We start from the raw sequence: 26,243 nt of genomic DNA, 5'->3' as shown, positions 1-26,243 counted from the left end.
TCTGGGCACCATGTGCCAGGGCCTCCCACCCTCACAGGGAATAATTTCTTTCTAATATCCAATCTAAATCTCTACTCTTGCTCAAAGAGTACCCTCGAAAAGAAATACCTTTTTAAATTTAATTTTTTAGTTTTATGACACTCTTTTTAATTACCTGGGCCACGAGCTCTTTCTCCTCAGGTTTTGGTGGCACTGTCTGGTGAGTTTAGCACCCTGAGGTGCTGCTGTTTCCTTCTTCAGGACACATTAACTTCATCTTTAGCATCTCTAAAGGCTTTTGGGGACGGTTGCTCTGTGAAATACTGAAAACACATTAATTTTGTGTAAGTGTCCAACTGAGAAACTCCTGAGAAGACTCCAAGGTGTTGCTGAGAACTCTCTCACCTCAGGACACACTTTTATTTGGGAATGATGCTGCTTTTCACCCTCAGGGTGTATAAAGCGGTGCATTAATACATCCTGCAAAACCTTCTGCTCTCTTTGGGGTACCTGGTGGTGCCCCCATCACCTTGGGAAGTGCCCAAGTGTCCAGGTTGGACAGGGCTTGGAGCAACCTGGGATAGGGGAAGGTGTCCCTGCCCATGGCAGGGGATGGGACTGGATGGTCTTTAAGGTGTTTTGAACCCAAACAATTCTGTGGTTCTCTGTCTGTTCTAGGAGAGCTTTTTGAAGGCCTCTTTGAGGTCAGGCTCATGAAGTTTGAGTTTGTGACCATCACCTAAAGAGGGTGTCCAACAAGCTGCCCTTGAGGTGGGAATTGCTCACTCCCAAGAGCAGCCCAATGTGATTTTCCATCTCTCGTGGGGGGATGGAAAATCCTTCCTGGGGGGATTGTGGAGCTTCACAGCTGCTCTTGGAAGTGGTCAGTGCTCTGTTTTAGACCCAAATTAAATTATTTCACTTGCAGTGCCACTTCTTCCGTCGTGTGTTGCTGTGACCATTGGGTGGGTGGGTGGGGTAAAGGATCTGCTGGAGTGGCCCTAAAAAAGTGGATTTCAGTAGGTAGAAATTACCTGGCAACACCCAAACTGAATTTTTCCTCCTGTAAACTTTCAGTCTGAGGGATGTCAACCTGTGGCCTTCATGGGATTGATGAAGCTTTCCATATTTTCTCTGCTGTTTGGGGAGATCCTCAACTTCCATCCACAAAAATGAACAGTGTCAGGATAGGGAGTAGTGGATTGAGGTGAGATGTTGGTGATTTTAGGGCTTTTTGTGGTTTCACATTGGAAAGAACAAACCTAGGCAAGTTTGGAGAACCTGAGAACTTCATGAGGTCCTGCTGTGACCTAGTGGTGGCTGGGTGGAGGAGATGAACAGAATTAAATCTGAAGGAGAATCCCAGCTGCTGCCAAGTCCTGTCCTTGTGACTTTGAAGATCCGAAGGGGAAATTTCTTTGCAGACCCAGCTCTTGTCCAGTGAGCTGAAGCCAACATCTTCCCCAGTAGTCCCAAATGGAAAGATGATGTTCTCAAAATCACTGAAAACTCTTTAAAATCACTCAAAAATGTGGGATTTATTGACATCCTGCTTAATGGGTTCACGCTGGAACACTTCTTGATCTCTTGCTGCCCTGTTTTCAGCAGCCTCTGGACAACCTGGGGGCCATTGCATTCGGGTGCCAGGATAATTTGGTGAGGATTTGTCCTTTTTAATGGTTTCTTTCCCACCTCACTCTTTAAAGCTGCTCTAATTCCACGTTGCCCTAATTGTGATATGCAAACTTTAAAAGGAAAATCGCAGCCAATGTATTTTAAGATCCTTTTGGGCAAGCAGCCCCCTACTTAACGTGATAAATTTGGACAGCTTTTCTCACTAAGGAAAATAAAAAGCTTTCCAAATCAAGAAAATTATGTAAGCAAATCCGATGAGTGTGCTCTAAAATTAAACCTGCCTCCCAAGCTTTGGGACCTTTAGTGTGGAACTAGTGTTGGGTTTTTTTGGTTGGGTTTTTGGTTTTTGGGGTTTTTTTTTTTGTTTTGGAAGCTGTAAAACCTTGCTGGGGAATGTCCAGTGGTTTCTCTCTGATCCACCCATCCACTTTTTATGACCAAATGTGGAAGAACACAGAATTATTGGGGACTATCCTTGCCCAGGATCCATCATCCTAAATGATCCACAGTAGGTGTTGACCTGGAAATTTTATGGAAGTATGTCCTGTTCCTTCATGGATCTCCTGCCCTGCAGCATCCAAAAGTATGGCTCTGTAGAATTCTAGAGTGATTTGGATTGGAAGGGCGCCCTCAAAGCCCATCTCATTCCAATCTCCTGCCATGGACAGGGAACTTTTCACTATCCCAGGGTGCTCCAAGGCCTGTCCAGCCTCGCCTTGGACAATTCCAGGGATGGGGAATCCATAACCTCTCTGGGAACTGTGGTGCAATAGCTTGGTATGGATTTTCTGTGCTGTCTCCTCACCTGTGACCCAAACTGTGTGAGCTTCCTAAACTTGGAGTTTGCAAACTGCTACAGATACCCTACAAATGATAATTATTCCAGGATGAAGCTGGGATAGAAAGGTTTTTACTGGGTCACTTTTCCATAAATCCCTGTCTCCTCATTCCATGTGCATTGGGAAATTCTCTTTTCTTGCTGCCGTCTTCATCCTCCCTCCCATTGTATCACCTAAACTCTGCCCCACTTTGTCCCAGGGCTGTCTTTCCATGGTACATGGCCAAAGTTGCTTCATTCTCTTGCTGCAAACTCGGAAGAGCCGAGCATTATCCCATTATCCTCCAGGGACAGCATCAACAGCTTCCCCGTGAGGGAACTGGAGGTGCAGGCACTGGTCTCCTCTAGTGATCAGTGACAGCATCCAGGAGAACAGCAGGAAGCTGTTGAGGGGTTTAGGCTGGAAATCAGGGAAAGGTTCTTCCCCCTGAGGGTGCTGGACACTGCCCAGGCTCCCGAGGGAATGGGCACAGCTCCAAGGCTGCCAGAGCTCCAGGAGTGTTTGGGAAACTCTCTCAGGGACAGGGTAGGACTGTTGGGTTGTCTTTACAGGGCTGGAGTTGGACTTGATGATCCCTGTGGGTGCCTTCCAGCTCAGGATATTCCGTGATTTAGGTGTCTCCATGAGGTTTCCCTATTGGGGCTCTGGTGCCAAATGCCCTCCCCGTTCGGAATGGGAGGGCGACCCTCAGCTCTGCATGCAGTTGTTTTCTCCAGCCTGAGCAGGAGTTAATCGACCTTAACATTTGTTCTGAGTCGTCTTTGGGCTGTTGAGAGCCTGGGGTGACCCTTAGGGGTCCATGGCACCTTTCCTGGCCAAAGCCAGATACAAACACCTGTAAAACTTCAGCGTTTCTCCCCACAGAGTCCCTCACTGTGCTCTTCACTCGTTGCCCCCAACAGCTGTGTGTTATCTCGGCCTCCCAAGGTGTTTCCATGTGGGGAAAATCTCCCCTGATCCTGTTTTACTCCTTCATCCACAGCCTGGGGACAGGTTTCCAGCAAACACTCGGAGCAGTTGTTAGCGTTGCTATCCTTCCCCTCTCTCCTCCTTGGCTCTCGGTCCTGCAGCCAGGAGAGACACTGAAATCCCGACCGTGCAGGACACAGGGATGGATAAACATCTTAATCTCAGGGATCCTTCAATCTAAATGTTTTCTGGGGCCCTCCTTCGGGCGGGATTAGCCGGGAATGGCGTCCCAAAGGTCGTAGCCTTGCTCTGACTCGCGCCGCCGCTCAGGATGCTGAACGTGTGTGAAAGCTTCAGCAAAAGGCCTGGGATGCCTTCAGTGTTCTCCGAGGAGCATCTGTGTGTCCTCTTGGGCTTTGGACTTTGGTCTTGGAGCTCTGCCTGCCCCTGTTAGCCATTGTGATAGCGTTGCCTGGAGCGCCCAAATGTGACATGTAGCAACTGGCATTTTGGCTACACTTAAGTGTAAGATTTTTCCAGTGTAGGTTTATATCTGGGTTGTTGGGGTTTGTTGTTTTTTTTTTTTTTTTCCCCTCCCTTCTCTCAAGTGTGTGCATATTACTGTTATGATTTATTTTCAGGCTCTCACTTGGGTTTTATCACTCGAAATGCTTTGGAAACTTGGAGGGCTTTTTTGCTTTTTTTTTAATTAGTGGCATGGCCCTCTTTACCTCGGAGGAAAATTCCAGGGTGAAGAATGCTTTTGATTCACAAATTATGATAGATTTGCTAATTATGTTAGAAAGGTTTTCCTCTTATCTTTGTGTTCTTTGGGCATTACTTTCCTCTTCGAAGCTGCCACTTGCTTTGCTAAAGTTCACTTTGTTCCTTGACAGCTCTAAAATGGATTAGTGTTTGTTACAGGAATGTCAGAGCCCTCCATGTGGATATCCTTCAGCTCAAAGTTGGGTGGGAAGTCATGATCCTGGGAAAAAAATTTTGAGTTCTTGCATAAAGCGACACAGGATGGAAGAAATCAATGCAAAGAGCATTTTTGATGATAAATCGCAATATTTTTGTGCTAGGTTGGGTTATTCTTGGCCCCTTCATCCTGAGACCTGTAACAACTGAGCGAACATCTCCCAGTTGTTCCCTCCCTACAAAATGTGTCTCCATAATTTTGGTTTCAGCAGCATGGGGTTTGCTTAAAAAGCTGGAATTCTGGTTCAGTTTGTTCGAGAAACCAAAGGCAGAGCTCACTCTGGGGTCTGTTTCTGCTTAAACTCCAAACTTCCTTGAATCTCCTGAATTTCCCTTCAGTTTACATCCATACCCTGCCTTTTAAATATGTTTTGCCACAGGATTCAGGGGAAAAAAAATGAGTCAGACTGAATTGGAGTGCAAGCAGAGCTCAGAGAGATTTTTGACTTCTTTTGCCCTGAATTGTCTCCATGTATTGAATGGGCAGCTCTGGTTCTGCTTATTCACCCTGCTGAGGATTCATAAGCAAGTTTTTATTTCAATTTTTAATCGGAAATATAAGTCTACTCTTGCTCCAGTATCATTATTCCTATTTTTTTTTTTTTTATATTTTACCTCTACCTGATCACCTTTGTGACTCTTGAAAATTAATTTAGATCCTTCTGGGTTTATTTTTTTTAAATATTTTTAGCTTATTAACTTTAATTCTGATAGGCTCCATGTAGCTGTGCCCTGTATCCTCCTGGGAATAATGAGTCAGTCTCCAGATCCACAGAAATAGGTGGGATGTGGGATTTGTACAGCTAAGCCCACGTGCATTTTGGAGACAGATGGAAACTCCATTTCAGGCTGGGGCTGCTCTGGTTGTGATTAGCTCTAATGAGCATCTGTTGATGGAGTAGTTCAAGAGGGGTTCTCAGTGTTCTTTATCCCTGCTCGTGTTGGAATATCAAGAGCTGAGCTGAAAAGGAGGGTTCAGGTTGTTTGTGGGGACTTCCAGCAAAGCTGCCTTGCTTATGGAATATACCCAATGCAGGGGTTTTAATCCTTATTTTAATTTTGATTCCCCTTGTTGTTGTGCTTCCATATCGGACAAATTCTACCTGCGTTGTCAAAAATATTCACTTTTTTGTTTATTCAAACTCCAGGGTTTCCCTGGTGTCTCTGTACCCTCAGCTGTAGGCTGGACTCCCTGGAAATTGCTTGTCCCTTGTGATGTTGGCCACAATTCCTGGCAAATCCATGGAAAAACTGAGCATAACCACCAAAGTGCATCTACAAGCGAATCCAGCTGTAATCTGTGATTCACTGCCAGCACCTCAGGTATCTGGAGACACCTTTTTACGGCACAATTGCTGCTAATTAAGAGCTCCCAGATTAATTTGGGAAGCTCCAGAGGGGAGCTTGAAGGAGTTACCTCAGTCATCCCCTCGGTGCCTGCACCCTGGCCATGGAATTCCATCCCGTGATTCCATGCGAGGTTTGTTCTGCAATTCCTCACCTCTCTCAGTGAATGGGCAATTACTGAATATTTCTTTACTGTTCTCATTAACTGCCTGGCCCCAGGGCTGATTTAGAACACATTATCCACGTTCTGTATTCCATGGAAAACACATTTGGGTCCTCGTGGGTGTTTTTAAGGTGTTGTCAGAGACACAGAGCTCAGAGAAAGCTGTCAAGGGTTCACTTACTCCAGCGTCCCTCCTGATGCTGAAAATCAGATTTCTTTTCATTACTTTGGAGTACTTGGAATTATTATAGGCCATCCTATATTTGGTTGTCACACCAGGGAAACCTAAAGCCTGGAAAATGAGCAATACTGATGACTTGGGAACAACTGTGAATGTTCTTTTCCTGAATCCGCCTTTTATTGTGGCACTACGTGATTGAATTTTAATGCACCAAAACAGAGTTTGCTCCTCCCATTGCCCACTGCCTCTTTTCCCTTTAGTTGTCCTTGGGGAATTAAGATGGGAATGTGGAAAAGGGTTCTGCTTCTTTGCAAAGTATGGCCATTCTTCTGTTCTTCTTGATAGAATTGATTTCCTACTGCATAAATGGAATTATGCTGATGTTTCCTGGCCCTCGAGTGGCTCAGATACAGGTAATTTGCCTGTAATGATTCTGTTCCTTTTGCTTCTTCCTCTCCTGGTTCCCAAAGGAATTCACGAGGGATAATTTAGACTCCAAACTTTCAAATCCTCTTCATCTCTTTCACAGATGGATTCTGTAGTATTCTGGGTTTCAGAGGAATTTAGGGATGTAGATAATTATTTCAAATGAGATGTCAGCTAAATACCTCTGAACCTTTAGAAAACTCATCGACCAGGCCTGGATTGGGAATAGATCCTGTATTTTCAGCATAAGGAATTTTTGTTGTGGGGCAGAACATCCTCTAGGGTCAGCTCAGCTCTGTGCTGCGTGCAGAAATTGCACCGGTTGTGCAGAAATTGCACCAATTGGCTTTTCCCAAATGTGTGGATTATTGGGATATCTCTCAGCTGGGACTTCTGGCCCCTCTGTAGTTTCTCACAGATGAAACTCAGTGCCCTCCATTCAGCTGGAACCCAACAATCTTTCTAAAGGAAAAGATTCAAACCCTGTCCTGGAGACTGGTTGGGGAATAGATCCCCCCAAACCCTCAATTTCTGAGGTCGAAAGAGTAAAACTGTTAAGACAAAGGGAAATCACAGAATCAATGGTTTGGATTAGAAGGGTAAAGGATAAATCGTTTCATGCCAACCCCTGCCATGGACAGGGGACACCTTCCACTATCCCAGGGTGCTCCAAGCCCTGGTTTAGTTGAGGTTAGGGTTGGGTTGGACTTGAAGATTTTGGAGGTCTCTTCCAACCTAATGATTCTGATTCTGTCCAACCTGGCTTTGGACACTTCCAGGGCTCCAGGGGCAGCCACAGCTGCTCTGGACACCCTGTGCCAGAGCCTCACCACCCTCACAGCCAGGAATTCCTTCCCAGTCTCCCATCCAGCCCTGCCCTCTGGCAGTGGGAAGCCATTCCCTGTGCCCTGTCCCTCCAAGCCCTGGTCCTAAGTACCTCTCCAGCTCTCTTGGAGAGTACTAGAAGAGTTTTCCTTTTTCCTCAAGTTCTTTGGGACTTGGAAATGCCCAGTGAATGGACCCAGTATTAGACTGAGCTTTCAGTCCTGTTCAGCAAATGAAGATACAACATCATTTTTCTGGGTAACCCATGATTTAGGAACTGTCTTTCTGCTCTGCTGCTTTTCTGAGCTATTTATGGGTGTTTTAGGAAATGGGAACTCTCACAGATGGATTGAAGGTGTTTTGGATGATGTTTACGTGCTGGGATAGCTCTAAACCTGTGGACACTCTTCCCGTGAGAGTTTTTATTTTTTCCTCAAGATACTTCCTGCCATGTTTTCTTTCACTTTAAAATTAGAATTTTACAATTAAAATTAATCCAAATTAGTGTTTTTCCCTTTAACTGCAGGCACCAGGCATGCAGAGGATTGGCAGAGGAATAACACAATGTAAGCTCTGCTTTGGTTGGGACTTCTCAAACACCCCCAGCTCTTGCAAATCAAACGGTTTCTTTACCTGCCCTGCTGCTCCTGAGGTCGCCTTTTTTCGGCAGCGGTTGTAACTCGAGGCTTGCTCTGAGCTGGTTCTTGGAATTGCAGTGGAACAGCCCCAGTTTGATGAAGGATGAGTCTCACAGAGCTGAGGAGCAGCTCTCGGCTCAATGAATATGGATGCAGCTGTGGCATCCCACAACTTCACATCCAGCCCTAAAGCCAGGCTCCGTCCCCCCAAAAAGTAACCCGAAATCTCCCCAAACGCCGTGAGGAACAGCTGCCACATTCAGTGAGGATTGATTCAGTGACATAATGTGTCTTTGCCCTCTGTAATCTTGTGCCCCTTCCACCATGCAGGCACACAAGAGCCGATTCAATCCTTAATCTTGGTGTAACGAAACCACCTCGTGGTTTGTGTGTTCGAGTTGATCTAAATTGGGATGGCAGGAGCTCTCGAATCCGACAGCTTTAGGCTATTTTAGGTGGTGAAAATCTGCCACTGGCACTGCGGGAGGCATTTATAAGTAACAAGCTAATTATGTAAAATGCACACTGTCCACTTGTTAAGATCTTCTTAAAGTTTCATAATCTAATCAGAATTTGCTATGTATAACACTTGGCTTGTTGTCCTCCCCCCTGCCTTTTTAATGCCACTTTGTGGGGTTGGGTGGATGATCAATACAGGAAGGAAATGCTTTCCTTAATACTGGTTGGTGGAGTGTGCCCCACGTGCTGCTTTAATACGAGGCACAAAGGATTTGCCTTTCCATTGCTGGGCACAAATGTGTTGCTTTGAGGTGGATCAGAGGTTGGGTTGGGTTGGAAGGGACTCCAGAATTCCACCCCCTGCCATGGGCAGGGACATCTTCTGCTGTCCCAAGTTGGTCCAAGCCTCATCCAGCCTGGCCTGAGACACTTCCAGGGATTTGCTGCCTTGCAGGGAAGAATTTCTTCCTTGTATCTAATCAAAATATCTCTTCTTTTAGTTTAAAACTCTTTCTGCTTATCCTATCACTGTATAAAAAACCAGCTCTCCCTCTTTTTCCCAATTTTATGGATGCTGTGCAGTCCTGTCTGCTTAGCAGCACTCACAGGATAAAACTGTGGCTTTCCCTGGCCTGGAGTATTTTGGTTAACGTGGCTCTTTGTTCAGACAGACTTTATGTAGTATATAAAAAAAAAAAACCCAACCCAGGTATGTGCTGAACTCAGCAAGTATCCTGAGGGTGTTCACCTGAAGTGTTGGCCAGGGTAGGTCTGGCTGAGGTCCTTGCCAGTGTTCTGTAGTCAAGTCACATTCAAAAGGTAGCTGAGGTCTGTTCAAAACACCAATATTGATTTATTTATCCCCTTCTGATTAACCCCAGCATGTGCTTCCCTGCCACAAAACTGGGGCTGGAGAAAGGTGACACAGTTCCTGTGGTGGTGAAGGAACATCAGCAGATGTTCACACTCTTCTTTCCCTTTTCCTCTTGCTGGGACAAGCTGAGGTGTGGGGGGCTTTGGGGGCTGGGGGAGCCCCAGGGCAAGGGCAGCGCTCAGGGGGTGGCAGGGAGGGAAGGAAGAACCACGCAGTGCCCCCAAATCTGGAGCAGAAAAATGGTTTGTGGTGTTGGTGACTTCTGGGTGCAGCAGCAAGAACGGATTCCCCCTGCAGATTCCACTGCACTTACCTGAGTTTGAAACCTTGGCCGGAGCTGCTTTGTTTAGCTGGAGATTTGATCATTAAAGTCCCATTTGAGGCTTGTGAAGCCTCAGGACTGCAAGGCTCCTTCAGAAAGTCATTCACAAGACACCTTTTTTTCATGGGATGAGCTTCCTGCAAAAGCCTTTGAGTGTCTTCCTGTTGAGTTTTGTCAGGAGTAGACCTCTGTGCTCACGAGGGATTCCCACAACCTTTGTTGGGGCTCAGGACGAGGATAAACTTCCAGCACCCCATCACCCCAATGCCTCTCGTGCATCCTGCTCTGCCCAGTGCCCTGAAAGTTTGTTTTTTCACCTGTTTAGTTTTGAAACCTGCCACGAGGATAATGTGACATTAGAGTGGAAAAGCTATCGGGGCTGTGCAGGGGAGGAATTGCAGACCCGTAAACTGCTCCCAAAATAGCTGAGATGATGTGTCAAACCGCCCAACCATCCCAATCCTCCACGAGCTGACCTCCCAGGGATATCTAATAGGGGCTGGTAACGTTGTGAGGGGAGGGGAGAGCTGACCCCCCTCCTCCCTGAATCCACATGCTTGTTTCTAGAAGTTGTCATTTATCCAGAAGTTGACCGAGAGCCAGTCTCTGCTTCCAGCTGGGACCTCCAGGTCCTGGATATAAAACCAGGGCTGGGGAAGGAGGGAGAAGCTCATTCTCCAGTTGGGTTTTTTTTTCTCCAAATGAGCTCGACGAGCTCTTTGCACTCGCTGTGTTTCCCTCGAAGGTTTCATTTCGTTTGTGTTGTCCGGACGGTAAACTTGATTTTCCTTTTAGAGAAAAATCTCTGCCTGGAGCGCGTGTGTGTGCACACAGGGATCTCTCCAGGCAGCCAGGGAAGCTGCTGCTTTGGCTCCAAGGAGTTTCTTCCCCTGGCTGCCAGGCTCTGTGGTCTGGGCAAGGGCAGCTCTGTGGCAGCAGAGAACAGACCGGGCAGTGTTCGGGATGGACGGCACAACCGACCCCACAGATGGGATAACAGGCAGGGAAAAGGCCCAGGCTGGATCCTGCTGCTGCACAGCTGCTCAGCCTTCCCCTCACCACCCCAAAGAGGACAGCAGGGCTGGCTGAGGTGTGAGGGAGAAGACAAACGGGGACGGAGTGGGAAGTGAGCCGCGTTCCCTGGCAGCGGGAGAGTGACACTGACACATGGCCACGGGAGCTGTGCCCACAGCCCGGGGCTGCCGTGGGTGGGAGCCCTGCTGGGACCTGGGAGCCTCGTGCTGGGATTGCTCCAGCCCCATCCAACCTGTCCTGGGACACTTCCAGGGATGGGGCAGCCACAGCTTCTCCGGACAAGTTTTCACCAGCCGACAACTTTTCCGTAGCACCTCATCTAAATCTCTTTATTTAAAACCGTTTTTCCTTGTCCTATTCCTTTCTTATTATCTGTAAAAAGTGTCTCTCTCTCTTTTATAAGGCCTGGAAGGCCTTAATTGCAAAAATATCAGTGTGGTGTGTGCTTGACTCTCGGGGGCCGTGTTTGCCATCATCCAAAGGGTTCCAGGTGGGTTAAATGTGAAATGTCCACATGCTGGGGTTGGAGCAAGAAGCATCTTGCAGGTGGCTGGGAACACAACAGCTGCCAAATGGGGTCAAATCAAAGGTTTCTGCAGACAGACAGATCTCTGGGGGATCCAAGGAGAGCTGGGAGCAGTGGTGTGGCTCCCGATGTGTCCTGCTCCCTCCTGGCAGCCTGTGGCTTAAAGGCTTCCTGAGCCCTCGTGTTTCATCACCCATCTGGATGAACCTCCCTTTCCTGAGTTTTTTTAATCCCTCTTGGAGCTTGTTCATCATTTTGGGCTTCACAACATCCGGTGGCAGTGAGCCTTGACGTTTAATGATGTGCAGTTTGGAAAAAAAACAAAAGGCTCGCTTCTCAATGTCTGCCATTTAATATTGTTTTTTGGTTTGTTTTTTTGTTGTTGTTGTTGTTGTTGTTGGTTTTTTTTGTTTTGGTTTGGGTTTTTTTTTGTTTGTTTTGTTTGGTTTGGTTTGGTTTTTTGTTGTTTTTTGGGGTTTTTTTTTCTTTTTTGTTTTTTTTTAATGCTGTGCCTGGTCTGAGTCAAAAGGTCTGATCCCTGCACTGCCCTGAGCAGAGTTCTCCCTGTGGAACTTCCAGCCCTGGCTGGATATGCAGGGTTTGGTCACATCTTGCATTAGGAGCTTCAGCTGTAGAGAGCCAGAAGGATGGGCAGAAGGAGTTTTGGGAACTGGAATTATCCTTTTGAAGGATACAATTATTATTATAGTATTATTATTATTAATTAGGATGATTAAAATTATCCTTTTGAAACTATGTTATCCTTTCGAAGGAATGTCCTTACCCCCTTGTGGGATGTTTTCTGATTCCTTCTTGCTAAACCTGCTGGAATAAATAAAAACCAGCATCAGTGCAAGAAGCTGAGGGAACAAACTTTTATGGTTTTTTTTGGGCCTCTTTGTTTAGATTTCAAATGCCAAATATCATTTATTCTCTTCAACTCTTCCCAGATAAGGGAAGGTAGTGAGAAAGACCATGAACGTGGATTTTTCTGGGCTTGGAACAGAAAATCAAAGCTATTTCTGCAGGTTTGTAGATGACATTTTGACCTCTAGGAATCTGGGATTTGTGGAAGGAGCAGATGGAATAAAGTTTCCATGGGGCTCAAGTTTGTCACAAGAAACTCAGACCACTGAGCACCTGAGCCACTTCCCTTGGTCTCCTGTCCTGAAAATCTTGCATTAATTTTTTTGCTGTGTTGTGTCATGTGATCCATGACATTTGTGGTCCTTTCCTGGCCCTGAATCCCACAAAAAACTGCTCAAAAGCAAGGCAGGGATGATTATGCATGTTTTCTATAAGTGGCACCTAGATATGTCCTTTTTTTTTTTTTTTCCTATGTCACTTTAGGCCAAATTTTAAATTAAAAATTGTGGAATTTCTTGAATTGGAAGGGACCTGCAAGGATTGAGTCCAACTCCTGTCCCTGCACGGGACACCTCCCCAGTCTCACCCTGTGCCTGAGAGCATGGATTTCCCTAACCCTGTGCCAGGGATGGAGCTGAGATCCTGGGATGAAAGGACATTCAGTAGTGTAAAAAAAAAACAACCCCATAAAATATTCCCCTCCCCCCCCCAAAAAAAAAAAAACCCAAAGAAAAGCCCCAATACTCTAAAAATCTGTCTCTTTTTGGGGTTTTGGAATTTTTTTTTCCCTCCCATCTAGACCACGTGGAGTTAATGGCTTAAAACCGCCCTTTTATTTTCTCCTCTGGGTTAATTCCTCATCTTCCATCCCACTGCTCCCCATTTCCCTGCAGCAAAACCCCCATCTCCTTGTTGCCTATTCCAGAGCAGGGCTCCGGGCCAAAAGAAACGATGTCAGGCTACAATAATGAACAAAATAAAAACCAGCAGTGGCCGGACAAGGAGCAGGCGTTTGTCTTGGGGGTCCAGGAGCTGTCCAGCCGAGGAGGGGATGGCGTTGGGGGATAATTCCTGGCACAGGCTGCCAGGGGCAGAGCTAATGCCTCTTAAATCGGCAGCGAAAGCCCCTGTTGCCGCCTGGCCCGTGCATTCCACTGGCACGGTTGGGTTGAAAATCCTTTATAAATCTCCCTGATTTGTTGTTTCATTCTTGAGAGGATGAAGGGCAGAGGAAACAAACCTTTCCTTCCCCGCCTCCTCTTTCTCTGTTTCTGGTTGTTTGTGGATGGAGCGGGGCCTTCCAGGGGAATTAGGTTTTGGGGCTGAGAGGTGTTGACCTAAAATGAAAACGGTGAAATGTCTTTTTTATCTGATGAGCTGGCAACTTCCTGAGTGAGGTTTGGTGTAAGGACAGGAAGAGGGGGAAAAAGGAGAAATTCTTCAGCCTTGTGGTTCAGGTGCACCACCAAAGACCCAAAACTGATTCTTTCCTCTGCTGTGGGAGCTCTCGGAGTTTGTTCCCCATCGCTGGAGAAAGGAAATTCTTCCTTCAGTGAGTCATAATTCAAAACCTGTGCAGGTCTCCTGCTGGGAGGAGTTTCTCATGGTGCTCCTGATGGCCAAGGTGCCAGAGGAGCTGTTCCTCATGGCACCTTCATCCCATAAAATCCTCTGCAGGAACAGGAACAACTCCAGCCCTCCACAGCTGAACTGAGTCACACCTTCCCTGCTCATCCACTGAGAGATTTTTTTCCTTTATATATTACATGCCAAACTTTTTGGTAACTTGTCCAGGGGAAGGTGAGGGCCTGTTTTGGTAGGAAACTGGATGGAAGTTTATTTATACGTGTAGCAACCATGCTGTATCTGGGAGAAAACCATCTGTGCCTTATCCCATTCCCAAAGAAATCCCTCCTGATTTAACAACTTGCTGGTTGCTGGAGTGCAGTGCTCTCCTCAGGGCAGGCCTGGGGAAATTCCTCTGTGTTCCGCAGCCTGGGAGAAATCTCCCATGAGAGCATAAAATGGGAAACTCAGTAGTCGCATCCAACAAGAACTTTGGGATCAGAGAGGTTGCTGTGAGTTCTGGAGGCATTCAGGAAAATTCAGGAAAGCTGTGTTGGAAAGGGAAGAGCTGGAGGTTTGCACCATTGGTGTGTTTTGTCCAGGAGCAGCTGTTGTTTTCCCATTTTTGCTGGAATAACTGTGTGTAGGGCCCAAGACTGTAGATCCTTCCATGTCCATGTGTCCATCCTAAGGCTCTCAGAGGAGGCTCAGGAAGCCACTGTATGGATCTATCCAGGTGTGGTTGAAGAGAGGCTTGAAGGAGTGAAACCTACAAGAATCTGCACCTTTTTTTTCCCCAAAAAACCAAAACCAAACCAAAACCCAACCAAAACAAACAAACAAAAAAAAAAAAAAAAAAAAAAAAACACAAACCAAAAAAAAAAAAAAACAGAAGAAAAACAAACAAAAAAAAAAAAAAAAAAAAGCCAAAAAAACCCACAAAACAAAAAACACCCCAAACTAACAAAAAACACCCCCAAAAAACCACAAAACAAAAACAACAAAAAAACAAACCCAAAAAACCAAAACCAAACAAAAAATCTGTTTGAGCAGATTCCATAAGGAGACTGGTGCTTCCTTCCCTGCTCACTGGGATCTCCTGGGTTGGAATTCCCCCTGTGCTGCCACTTTCATCCTCTCTCCTCCTTCCCATCTCTCAGAAGCTGATCCAGGCATTTCCCTGTATCCTAAAATCCCAGAACCTTCCACTAGGAATTCCTACCAAGCACATGTTCTCCTTTGGAGCAGGGCTGTGGGGTTTGGCTGCTTCCCACCCAAATGCTGTGAGGTTGGGAGGCCCCATTGCCCCTACTCTGGGTTTTTGGGAGCGTGTAACGTTGGAGTAGCCTCTGTGTTGAGGGGCTGTGGCTCGTGTAGAAGCTGCATCTTGAGATTTGGGCACTGCTGACTATGAGGAAATGACATTTGAGAGGTTGTCACCTAAAGAAAGCTCTGGCCAGGTTTGCCACGCTGTTGAGAGGAAGATAAGGATCAAATCGTGGTGGGAATGGCTGTGCCCCATTGCTGGAGTTTCCAATTGCTTTGTTTCATGGTCTCCCACAGCAAGGCACCATTGTTCAGGGACAATGACAGGGAGAGGTGAGCCCGAGGCAGAGCTGCTTGGGAATGGTCCCGAGGGAAGAGAACTCCCACGGGCACGAGGAACATGAAAAGATGAGTTTTAGCAAAGCTGGGGTTCATTTCTAGCTCTGTCTTGGATGGTTTGGATTCCCTCAGGCTGGGAAAAAACCACTTTTTTTTCCATGAGGAACTTGCAAAGATCAGTTTTAGCAAAGCTGGGTTTGATTTCTAGCTGGGGTTCAGCTCTGTCTTGTAAAGACCTGGAGAGTTTGGATTCCCTCAGGCTGGGAAAAAACACTTTTTTCTTCTGTCACCTTCCTTGACCCTCACAATGTCAAGCTATCCTGTCAGAGGAGATTGCTGGGAAAATTCCACAGGGAAAGGGCTGGAGGTAGAAGTGGAGAATTCAGACAGAACAATCTGTGTGAACACTTGCCGAGATTTCATTTTGGAAGCCTGGAAGGTTTGGAGAATCCACAGCCTTATTTTTATGGTTCTGTTTATCTAAGGAGATAAAGGATGTTTTAGAGTTCAGAGTTCATGTGGGCACTTTAGGCTGCAAACACTTAAAACAAGACAGCGCAGAATGAAGTGACTGAGCCATCAGCGTCCAGCTCTTCTTCCAAATATAAAATATTCATCACTCATCCTGAAATTCAGACTTTTTTCTTGGACTTTTGGGTTTTTATACTTCAAATATTCAATAGCTTTTGTGGGAGGAGGAGAGTGATAAATAAATTTAGCAAAGATGCACGGTGTGGGAATGTGATGATAGGAGAGAGGGAGAGCACCTGGAGGTTGTTGGGTGCACAATAAAATAATGTAGTCCTGGTGTCCAGCATAACTCAGACTCCTTGAGTTGTGCAATCATTAATTTAGGTGTTGTAATGAAGACTCGTGGTCAAGTTGTCAATTTTCCAGAAGCTTTTTTAATTATTAAAGGAAAAGTGATGGAAAGAGAAGAAAAAAGGCTGAAAGTGTGGCAATTCCACAGGAAAAAAAAAATCACGTGGGAAGTGGAACCAGAATTAATTCAGTCATTTTACAGATGGACCAAAGAGAAATTTCCTAGCATAGGAGGAAGTGGGATAGGAATGCAGTGTTTCAGCAGCCCTGTCATTCCAGATGGGAATGGCAAGCAGCTCACCTTGGATCCCATCTCCAGTGGCACTTGCAAAGGAAACTCTGGAGCACCTCAAAAAACGAGGGTGCACTGAGAGGTCTGTGTAGGTGCCTTAAATCTGCCTCATCAGGAAAGTCCCCACTTCACCAAGGGAAAATCCAGGGGCACTGATGGAAGTGTGAGCTGATGAGGCCGTAAGAACTCTCGACCTCTGAGATGAGTGGGAAGCAGGATCTGTCCTGAACTGCCTCTTGGAAAGGCAGTAATTCCATGATGTCACAGATAAAACTTGGCCTGTGTCGTGGCTTGGGATCTCTCCCAAACCCTTGAGTGATTGAACTCCAGGAAAAAAAAATATAATTAGCGACGTTTGAGATGAAATTCACAACCAAGGAAGCCGAGTGACACCAACAGAGTGAGTGCAAACCAGATGAATCTTGCTTTTTACATCAATTTATGGTAAACCTTCTCATTTCCTGGCTTCTGACTGGTGGAGCTGGAATGGGAGCAGCACAAATGATGCTGCAGAGGTTCCTCTCAGCGTGGTGGGTGTGGCACAGGGCAGCCAGGTCCTTCCTGAGGTTTGGATGTTGCACTCGGAGCAGAAATTGGGCAAGATGAGGTGGAAAAAACCCACAAAATATCCTGAAGATTGGAAAGGACCCACGAGGTTCATCAAAGTGTAAAATTCTGAAGCAGAAATTCAAAATCTTGAATTCAATAAACAACCTCGACTCTGGAGGTTGATGTTGCTCTCAGAGTGGCCTGAGTTTAATTCCGAAGAGGTAAACCTCCCTGGGTTGTGTGCAGTGAGCTGTTTGCTCTTCCTCCAGTTCCTGGTGGACACAATCCTTTGGGATCTCAGAATCTGGCATAAAACAGTTTGGCTTAGAAGGAACCTTAAAGATTCACCCAATTTCAACCTTTTCCCATTTAGAGATGGACGCTTGAGTGCGTTATTGGAGCAAAATAACACAATCACAATATTCTGGCTGGCAGTTCAATCCTAACAGTCGTGGCTTGGGTGTGTAAAAAACAAAAACACACACACACACCACACCCCCTGAAACCTTTCCTTGGCAAGAACAGCTTGGCCTTTGTGAGGAGCTGAGAAGGCGTCCGACTGACACCGTTGCCTTACGGGACCTCGCTCAGCTGAGGTTGCATAAAAGGGCTTTGTGGGATTAGAAGGGTTCCATGCAGCAGCAGCAGCAGCGTGTCAGGTGGGGCAGCTCTCCCTGGCTCTGCCTGGGCTTTGTTATTGATGCCACGGCTCTGCAAAGTGCCACCTCACCCCTGTTCCCAGGGCCTCTGGAATGTGCGTGCGGAGCCGAGGGCCCCGCCAGGGAAAACGTGGATTTGGGGTCCGTGTGTGTGTGTGTGGTTCCTGCTCTTCACCTGGCAGAGTTTCTGCTTGCTGGTGAGGGAAAACCTCTTTTTCCCTCCCTCAATTTGCTCCTTGTCTTGCTCCAGGGATGCTTGTGAGCAATAATGCAGGCAGGGATGGGCAGATCTCTGTTCATCATAGTGTTATAGGGGTTGTTCTTTCCAATCGTAGCCCCACAAATCCTATTTCCTGCCATCTGCCAGTCCCTGGATCTTTATTTCGTGTGTGTTTAGGTGATTTCTGTTGGAGATCCACACGATTGCTCTCGGCAAGTTTTGGAAGGCTGATTTGTGGGAAACTGTAATTTGAAGTATCCCAAAGCCAAGCACCTGAGGGGGAAAGGTGGGCAGAGGGTGAAAATCACTAATTGCTCTGCAGAAATCTTGGCTGTAGGATCAACTCCTGTATCCCTTGTCGCTCCAAGAGTCGTCTGCTGCAGGATCCTTGCAGCTTTTTTTCCAAACCATTGAGGTGAACAATCCCTGCTCAGCTGGAAAGAGAAAATGGGGAGAGGGAGCTTAGGAAATGCTTCGATGCTTCCCTCATTCCCCTTTGCCAGCTGAGGGTCTTGTGCCAACCGTGAAAATTTGCAGGAATGGATCTTTAGAGTACCATAAAAGGCAGGAATGAACGTCCTGGAGATTTTATTACAGATCTTTGCTGGAGACTGAGGCACCTCTCTCATGAATGAGCCTCCTGGGAGCTTTGATTAACGAGGCACCAGGGCTGGGTGATGTCCCCTCTCCTTGGGGAGCAGCTGGGACAAACCAGAAAATGAAAGGGTTAAAATATGCTTCAAATAGACCTTGCTGTTTGGCCTTTCAGATTTTATTTTTTTTTTTTTTAATTTTTACTGTTTTGGGGGAAACAAAACCTGAGGGAAGATACTTTTCCATGTTTCCCACAAATCACTCTGTGCTTTTATCACTGCAGGGATAAATTTAATAAATATTTTCTGGAGCTATCAATACCTTTGAATGTAACTGAAGTAGAACATTTTCCTGCCCATCTTTGTTCTAAAAACCCCACCTCAGTCATTTTTGCTCCCTCCCTGAGATATCTGATATTAAATCACCTCATCAATGCCTCAGTAATTGTTGGATCTGTACTGGATGTCCCTGGCTGGGACTCAGGTCTGGATTTTATGCCCATTGTGCACCAAGGTTTGGGAGTTGAAGCATCCTGAGTGCCTGCCCTCAGGAACTGTGCTGCTGGCAGGATGCATCCCACTGATTAGAGAGAAATGCTCATGAAAATCAGCAAATCACTGCTCCTGCAGGACAGGTGGGGCTTTAAAGGGTTTCCAGGATCTCAGTAAAGGGGGTGAGGGAGTGTTCCCCTCCCACTCCCATCACGCCATTTTTCCCAGTGCTCCTGCAGCACTGGAGATGTCCGTGCCCCCAGCCCACCCCTGTGCTCCCCAGTTGCAGGACTGCACCATTCCAGCATGTTTCCACTTCTGGATTTCAGCCACTCTTCCTTTCTGGCCGGGGAATGTGTCTCCAGGTCCGCTGAGAGCCCAGAGAGTGATTCCCATTGACTGTGTGGACTGGCACCTGGCCGGAGCGGGGCAGAGCCAGGACACTGGGGTACAGCAGCCTGGCCAACAAAGCTCTCCTGAGCCCAGCAGATGTTCCTGCAGCCTCTCTGCTCCCTGGGGCCGATGCCAGCCTGGTCCTTTTCCAGCAGCTCGTCACTTGACACCGGGAACAGTCCCCTGGCATCTTTTGTTGTTCACTGTGGAGTCAAGGACCTTGTGCTGGGAGAAGGCAGGGGAGGGAGGGGACAAGGCAAAGGGGCACGAATTTCTTTGGGTTATGTGGGGTTTGTTTTTTTTTTTTTTTTTTAGGTTTTGAGCTTGTTCTGTCTTGTAAAAGCTTTTGGCAGCATCTCCTGGAAAGCATATTCTGCTCTCCAGCCTCGGGCTGTGGCTCACTGGGTTTCATGTCAGGATCTCTTCTGCTGAGGGCACGGTGGCTTTCTGTGCTTTCTCAGGTTGTCTCTTGGGCTTTGATGGGACAAGTCATCCTCTGTCCCTTCCCAAGCTGGGTTCTGGCTCTGCTTGAGGTGCTAAAATGATTTTTTTTTGTTTATGCCCGGGACAGTGACAGTGGTGCTCGTGTATTTTTGCCAGTTCCCCAAGTTCATGCAGTGAGGCACCTGAAACTATTTCTTTCCACTTTCAGTTTTAAACACCTCCTGTGGCAGAGGTGGCCAAGGGTTTATGTCCAGACAAGCTCTGTGAGAGCTGGTAGGGAGCATAAATCCAAGTCTTACCTCTTTCCTGCTGCCACCTTGCACACACACTGTGGGGAGCCTCACGGTAAAATCAAGTCCACAGGAATGCTCAGTCAGGAGATCCTGATCTCACCACTGACCCCATTTCTATCACAGGCTGTATTTTGGGATTTGTAGAAGGAGCAGATGGAATAAAGTTTCCATGGAGCTCAAGTTTGTCACAAGAAACTCAGACCACTGAGCACCTGGGCCACTTCCCTTGGTCTCCTGTCCTGAAAATCTTGCATAAATTCTTTTGCTGTGTTCTGTCATGTGATCCATGACATTTGTGGTCCTTTCCTGGCCCTGAACCCCACCAAGAACTGCTCAAAAGCAAGTCAGGGAGGATTTTGCATATTTTTTATAAGTGGCTTCTAGAAATATCCTTTGCTTTCTATGTCACTTTAGGCCAAATTTTTAATTAAAAAATCGTGGAATATCTTGAATTGGAAGGGACCTGCAAGGATTGAGTCCAACTCCTGACTCTGCACAGGACACCTCACCAGTCTTACGCTGTGCCTGAGAGATGAATTCCTCTATGCATATTTTCTATAAGTGGATGTATTTTACAGAACACCATTTCTATCACAGGCTGTATTTCATAGAATCCCAGAGCTGTTTGGTTTGGGAGGACCTTAAAGACCATCTCTAGATCCAAGCCCCTGCCCCAGGTGGGGATGCCACCCACTTGATCAGTTTCCTCAGTGTCCAGCCTGGCTTCGGATACTTCCAGGGAAGGTGCAACCACAGCCTCTCTGCCTCTCTCAGCCAGGGCCTCACCACCCTCACAGAGGAGAATTTCCTCCAGTAATTTTTGTTTTCCTTGTCCCTTTTATTAGGAACATCTGTAGAAACTGACACACAGACTCCCAGGCTTATCAGCAAGTGAGAGAGATCTTTCCTCTTTGAAATCTTCTTTTATAGACAGTTCCAATGGAGTCAAACTTCATTGGGCAGCAAACCAACACATCACCATCATTGGACAGTCAGGAGCAAAACCCCTCAGTAATTACTTGCAAGTAAACAGGGAGAAAACAACACCTTCAAGGGCTGTTTTACTTTCTCCAAGGACCCTTAAAATTCCTCCTTCCAGTTTCTCAGGCTGCAATATCTCTGGCCAGTCTGAGAAATCTTAGTTTGTGGCTCAGTTTCCCACAGACACTGTGCTGCTGCCTGATTTCTGATTGGGCGTCCCCATTCCCCACCCTCACCGCGGTGCCCCTCTCGTTTCAGGCTGACGGGCAACGAACCCCTGACCATCCTCCCTCTGACGTCGGAAATGGAGGAGGCGGCCTCCAAGGCCCACTACAAGGTGTGTGACCGCCTGAAGCTGGAGAAGAAGCAGCGCCGCATGTGTCGGCGCGACCCCGGCGTGGCCGAGACCCTGATGGAGGCCATCAGCATGAGCGCCCTGGAGTGCCAGTACCAGTTCCGCTTCGAGCGCTGGAACTGCACCTTGGAGGGCCGCTACCGCGCCAGCCTCCTCAAGAGAGGTGAGTCTGGGGGGCTGCTGGGTTTCTTATCTCCTTTTCTTCTCCGTGTTACAGCCGGGGTTAATATACAGGAGGTTCGGTTTTAGTTTGGTGTTTATTATTTCTTATCTTTTTATTGCAGTCTTATGTGCCGTGAGGTCTAACTAGCAAGTTAGAAAATGGAGGTGAAAATGGATGTGGCTCTCTATCTGCACATGGACTTTTCAAGGACAATCCGTCCACTTGTGAAATGCCACCCAAATTATTTTTACTTGTGTAGTGGGTTTGAAAGCAAAACCAGTGAGAGACTCCAAGTCAGAAATAGAATTTAATAGGAAGGAAAAAAAAAAAAAAAAAAAAGTAAAATAAAATAAATGCAATAATGCAAAAGACCGCTGACAGAGTCAGAAATACAACCTGACTCCCTGTTGGTCAGGGTCTTGGAAACAGTCCAAAGTAAACCCTCCTGGAGTGGCAGATGTGGTCCTGTTGGAAGCAGCGATGGTCCTGTGGAGCCAAAGGGTCCAGAGATGGGTCCAGTCTTGCTTCAAGAGTCCCATGGGAAGACTGGATGTCTGGTGACACTTGTGGCTCCTTTTTATCTAGGTGAAGATGGTTTTGGCTCCTCCTCCCTGGGTGGAGCATCTCACAATGGGATGATGTAATGTGTCATGTGATTGGTGAGCCTTGGTGGCCCATTAACAGGAGATATCCCCATGGAGGTAATGGGAGGCACTGGGGTGAAGAGCTTTAATGGCACATTAACAGGAGATATTCCCCGGGAGGATGGAAAGAGATAAAAAACAATGCCCCACCCAGTTTTAACAGCTGGTTTGTTATCAGAGAGGCAGCTGCTCCCTTCCTCCTGGAGTTACAACAGATAAAGAAAAAACACCTCCTCAACCGGGTTTCAACAGATGGAATAGAATAAACTTTTTTTTTTTTGGTTACATAAGCAAAGACATTATCTCCTTTTCTTCTTCAGGTTAGAGCCAGGATTCATACACGGGAGTCACGGCTTTGTGTTTTGTTAATTCTTATCTTTATTACAGTCTCACGAGCCAGGAGCTCTAACTAGCAAATTAGAAAATGGAGGTAAAAATGGAGGTGCCTCTCTATCTCCACAAAGTCTTTTCAAGGACAATCCAGCCAATTGTAAAATGCCACCCAAATTATTTTTACTGAAAACCCAATAACAAACCATTTGAAGTCCATGATGCGGGCTTTATTAGCCAATTACAGAAATATATAAATAGATGTATAAATAAATAACAGGTTACAGAAAAACACCCAAACCCATGGAGAAGGAGGAAGAAGGTGGTGAAAAAAGAACAACTAATTTCCACCCTGAAGTCTCCATCTTGCCCCACATGCTGCATTGCTACACACTAAATTCCTAAAATCTAAGTTTTCACAATTCCAACATGGGGTGTTGGATCCTGGTATTTCCAAATAATGGAACAGGACTGCTGGGAGATGTTCCTTGAGCTTTTATTGCAACATCAGCCTCAGCACAGGGTGAGACAAGAGAGATGGCAACAACTCACATCTTGCCAACAGCTGTGTTGTAGCTTTGTGCATGAACAGGATGGGACTACTGCTAGATATTCCTGGAACTTCTATTTTATTTTATTTTATTTTATTTTATTTTATCCTTGAAGTTCCTCGAACTTTTATTTGATCAGTCTCATAACAGGGTTTGAGACAGCTGAAAGAGGGCAACCGCTCATGTCTGCCAGCAGCAGTGAAAGATTTCTTTGTTACAGGGCATTTTAAAAGTTTTCCAGCCAATAGCTGATATTGCTATATATATGTAATTATATATCTATTATATCTATATAATTATTATATATAATAATACCGTATTGCTAAAGCTTACTGTCAATTGTTCTAGCCAGTCACTGAAAGCACACAAACACCTGCTTCAAACAATGCTTGCTTGTATGCTTTCTATTAACAATAAATTATATTCCATTATTATGCTTAAAACTTATTATGCTTAAATCTTAGAAAAATATGCTATCATTAATATCCAATATGTTACTAGAAAAATAGGCTAAGCATATTTTTCTGCAGTCCTAAGATCTATCCTAGCCAAACCTAAGACCTAGATTATTGTTTCATCTCATTGCTTGCTGTACTATTGTAACTTTTCCTACGTTTAAGCTTTGCAGTTGCAGTGAAGTCTAAATTCTTCTGCTCTTTCTGTTTCTGGGGGCTGCTTTCACAGCTTTCTGAAAACCTTATTACCTTTAGTGTTTCCCACAAACAGCAGCCAAAATTCTCTGTGTTATTAAAAGTATTCCCACTCTGGGGGTTCTCTGTTCGTTTTGCACAGAAGTGACTTTTTCAAGAAAGTTGTAGCAATACCAGTCAGTGACTAGGTTTGAATATTGCCATCTGATAAAGCCAACAGAAAAATGATACGCCTTTGATTTTCTCCTGTGTCACAGCAGGAAAAAATAAATAATTTTAGTAGACACTCAGTGACCTTTTCTAGAAAGTTATAGCAAAACCAGTCAGTGACTAGGTTTGAATATTGACATATTGATAAAGCCAATAGAAAGATGATGCACCTTTGCTTTTCTCCTGATGCTCTCTCACAACAGAAAAAAAAAGTAGATATTTCTAGTGGCCACTCATACCACTGCACATAATTCTGGAAACAGAAATAGGCAAACTTGAAACCACTACATCTGTGCCCATCTCGTGCCCTGGTGGTCAGTCAGGGCTGTCCTCTGCTCTGGTGCTCCCACAGAGAGCTCTGTGGAAGGCTGGAGCTCATCCCTGGAAGTGCAGGGCAGGCAAAGAATGTGCTAATGGGGGTAATTTATGGGGCTTGCCCTGCCTGCTTCCCACTGCTGGCCCCGGCTGCTCTCCTTGGAGGCTGGAGGTGTTTGTCCAGGTCTCTGCAGCCAGGAGCTACATTTTTCTCCCCATTTCTGCTGGAAATTGAGCTGCTGCTGGAGGAGAGGGTTGGGAAGCTCTCAAAGCTGTCTCTTCTTTTTTTTTATTATTTTATTTGTTTATTTCCTATTTATTTTTTTTTCCTATTTATTATGCCTGTCCGTCAGGAAAGAAGTAGAGAAATGCCACTTTTAAGGAAATCAGGCAAACCAGACTGTTCTGTGCTGTCTTATTAGAGGGGGCAAGGGGAGCCCTGTCACAGTACAGGGAAAAACCTGCAGATGGCTATGTCCTGTTGCTGCCATGGATGTGAGCAGTGGGTGATTCCCACACCTCTTCCCAGCAGCTCAGGTGGAGGTGACCAGAATTTTAGGAGTATTGGAGGAGAAGGTATTTTTATTTATTTCCTTTGTACTACCGCATATAACCTAGTTTCTTCCACCCTCCCAAGTAAAATCCAGTTCTTATTTCCAGGCTGCAGCACCATTTTCCAGACAGCATTCGAGGGTCTCCAGGGTTTTAGTGACCTCCAGAAAGTCCCACACTCAGCAATGAGCCTGGACCTGCACAAGCCAGGGCGTGAAGTCTTTAAAGATAAGAGCAGAGCTTCGCAGGGCTAATTAGTGAGGAGGAGTAATTCAGAAGCACCAGGGCTTAACTAATGCACTGTCACTGACTGGTGGAAACAAGGAAAGTCCTTATGAAACCCAAGAGGTCCGGCCAGAGCTGCAAGACATTTAAAAATATCCCCGCATGCCAGAGGAGTCCCTGGATTAGTGGTGCCTTGGGGAAGCCAAGCACTTTCTCATGCTGACACCTGGAGGCCACAGCTCGTTCCTTCAGACGTGCCTGTCCCCTGGGCAGCCCCTGCCTGCAGCAAAAACCCCATGGAGAACCCCCATCCCAGCCCTTGTCAGGGACCTCTGTGATAAATGAGAGCTCCGAGGGTTGCAGGGCTCTGCTGCTGTCTCATTCTGCCGTGTTTTATATCCCTGCAGCATCTCTGCCCTGCCCCGCTGCTGTAAATCCTTCAGGTGCTGTTCCCCCAGCAGTAACACGGTGCCCTGTAAATCTTTCTCCTCCTCCTCCTCCTCCTCCCCAGGAGCTGCTGGTTCCTGGTTCAGCCTTGCAGCAAGGTGATACCCCCGGGGCAAAGGCTGGCATGGATCACCCACTAGGACACAGCTTTCCAAATTCATCCCTGAGGGCTTCTTTCCTCTCCTTCCAGGGCTTTGCAGGGAGAAAGGAGAAAAGGGGGGGGAACACCACTTTTTTCACTTAAAATTTTCTCTCTCTGCTTTTTGGTCACCAGACCAGCCCTGGCTGCTGGTTTGCAGCTTGGGCTGATGCAGCCCCGTTTCTTAAAATAACAGGGGATTGTTTAAGGGACTCGTTATCCTCTTTGGATACTCGTGCACAATTTTGGAAATGGCTGAAACTGGATAGCCCGGGCCGGCAGACTGTCAATGCACTGGGGCTTAGAATGCCTGCATTGATTTAAAGCTCATTATCTTGTTACAAAATATCTTGGTGCAATCAAATAGTGCGTGGTGGAGATGGCTTTAAAATCTGGCCGGAGCCAAATGTCACATGGAGCTCGTTGGGAGCTGCCTGTGGGTGAGATGATCCCCGTGCTGATGGGCGCCGGGAATTTGGGAAGCGTTCAGTGATGGAGAAGGGGAGGAGGAGAGACAAAGCTGATGGAAAGGGAGGGAGAGGAGCTGGCAGAGGAGCTGTTCCTGCTGGCTTTCTGTCAGGTCTGGAATGTGCTGTGGTCGCACGGCGCCGACTCTCCGCTGGGATTCCACAACCGCTCCGAATTCAGAGCTTCCAATCAGGAGGGCTTCCAGCAGTGTGGGGATCTGGGCTGCCTAATTAATCAATTAAGGCTGATGGCTGTGAGTTAAGGGTGCAAGGGCAGCTT

The 26,243-nt window shown here is 46.5% G+C and overlaps 1 protein-coding gene across 1 annotated transcript in view; it reads left to right on the top strand.

Moving 5' to 3' along the window:
- Positions 1 to 26,243, top strand: part of WNT9A (Wnt family member 9A) — a 55,671-nt gene that overhangs the window by 15,225 nt on the left and 14,203 nt on the right. The window contains exon 2 of the mRNA XM_066321031.1: positions 21,174 to 21,433. Coding sequence (XP_066177128.1) covers positions 21,174 to 21,433 — 260 coding nt within the window. The remainder of the gene's footprint in view (positions 1 to 21,173; positions 21,434 to 26,243) is intronic.

This window comes from Sylvia atricapilla, chromosome 1, assembly GCF_009819655.1.
Source record: "Sylvia atricapilla isolate bSylAtr1 chromosome 1, bSylAtr1.pri, whole genome shotgun sequence".
NCBI classification, from domain to species: domain Eukaryota; kingdom Metazoa; phylum Chordata; class Aves; order Passeriformes; family Sylviidae; genus Sylvia; species Sylvia atricapilla.
The sequence above is the reverse complement of the archived record's forward strand: the minus strand, read 5'-3'. Positions and strand labels throughout refer to the sequence as shown.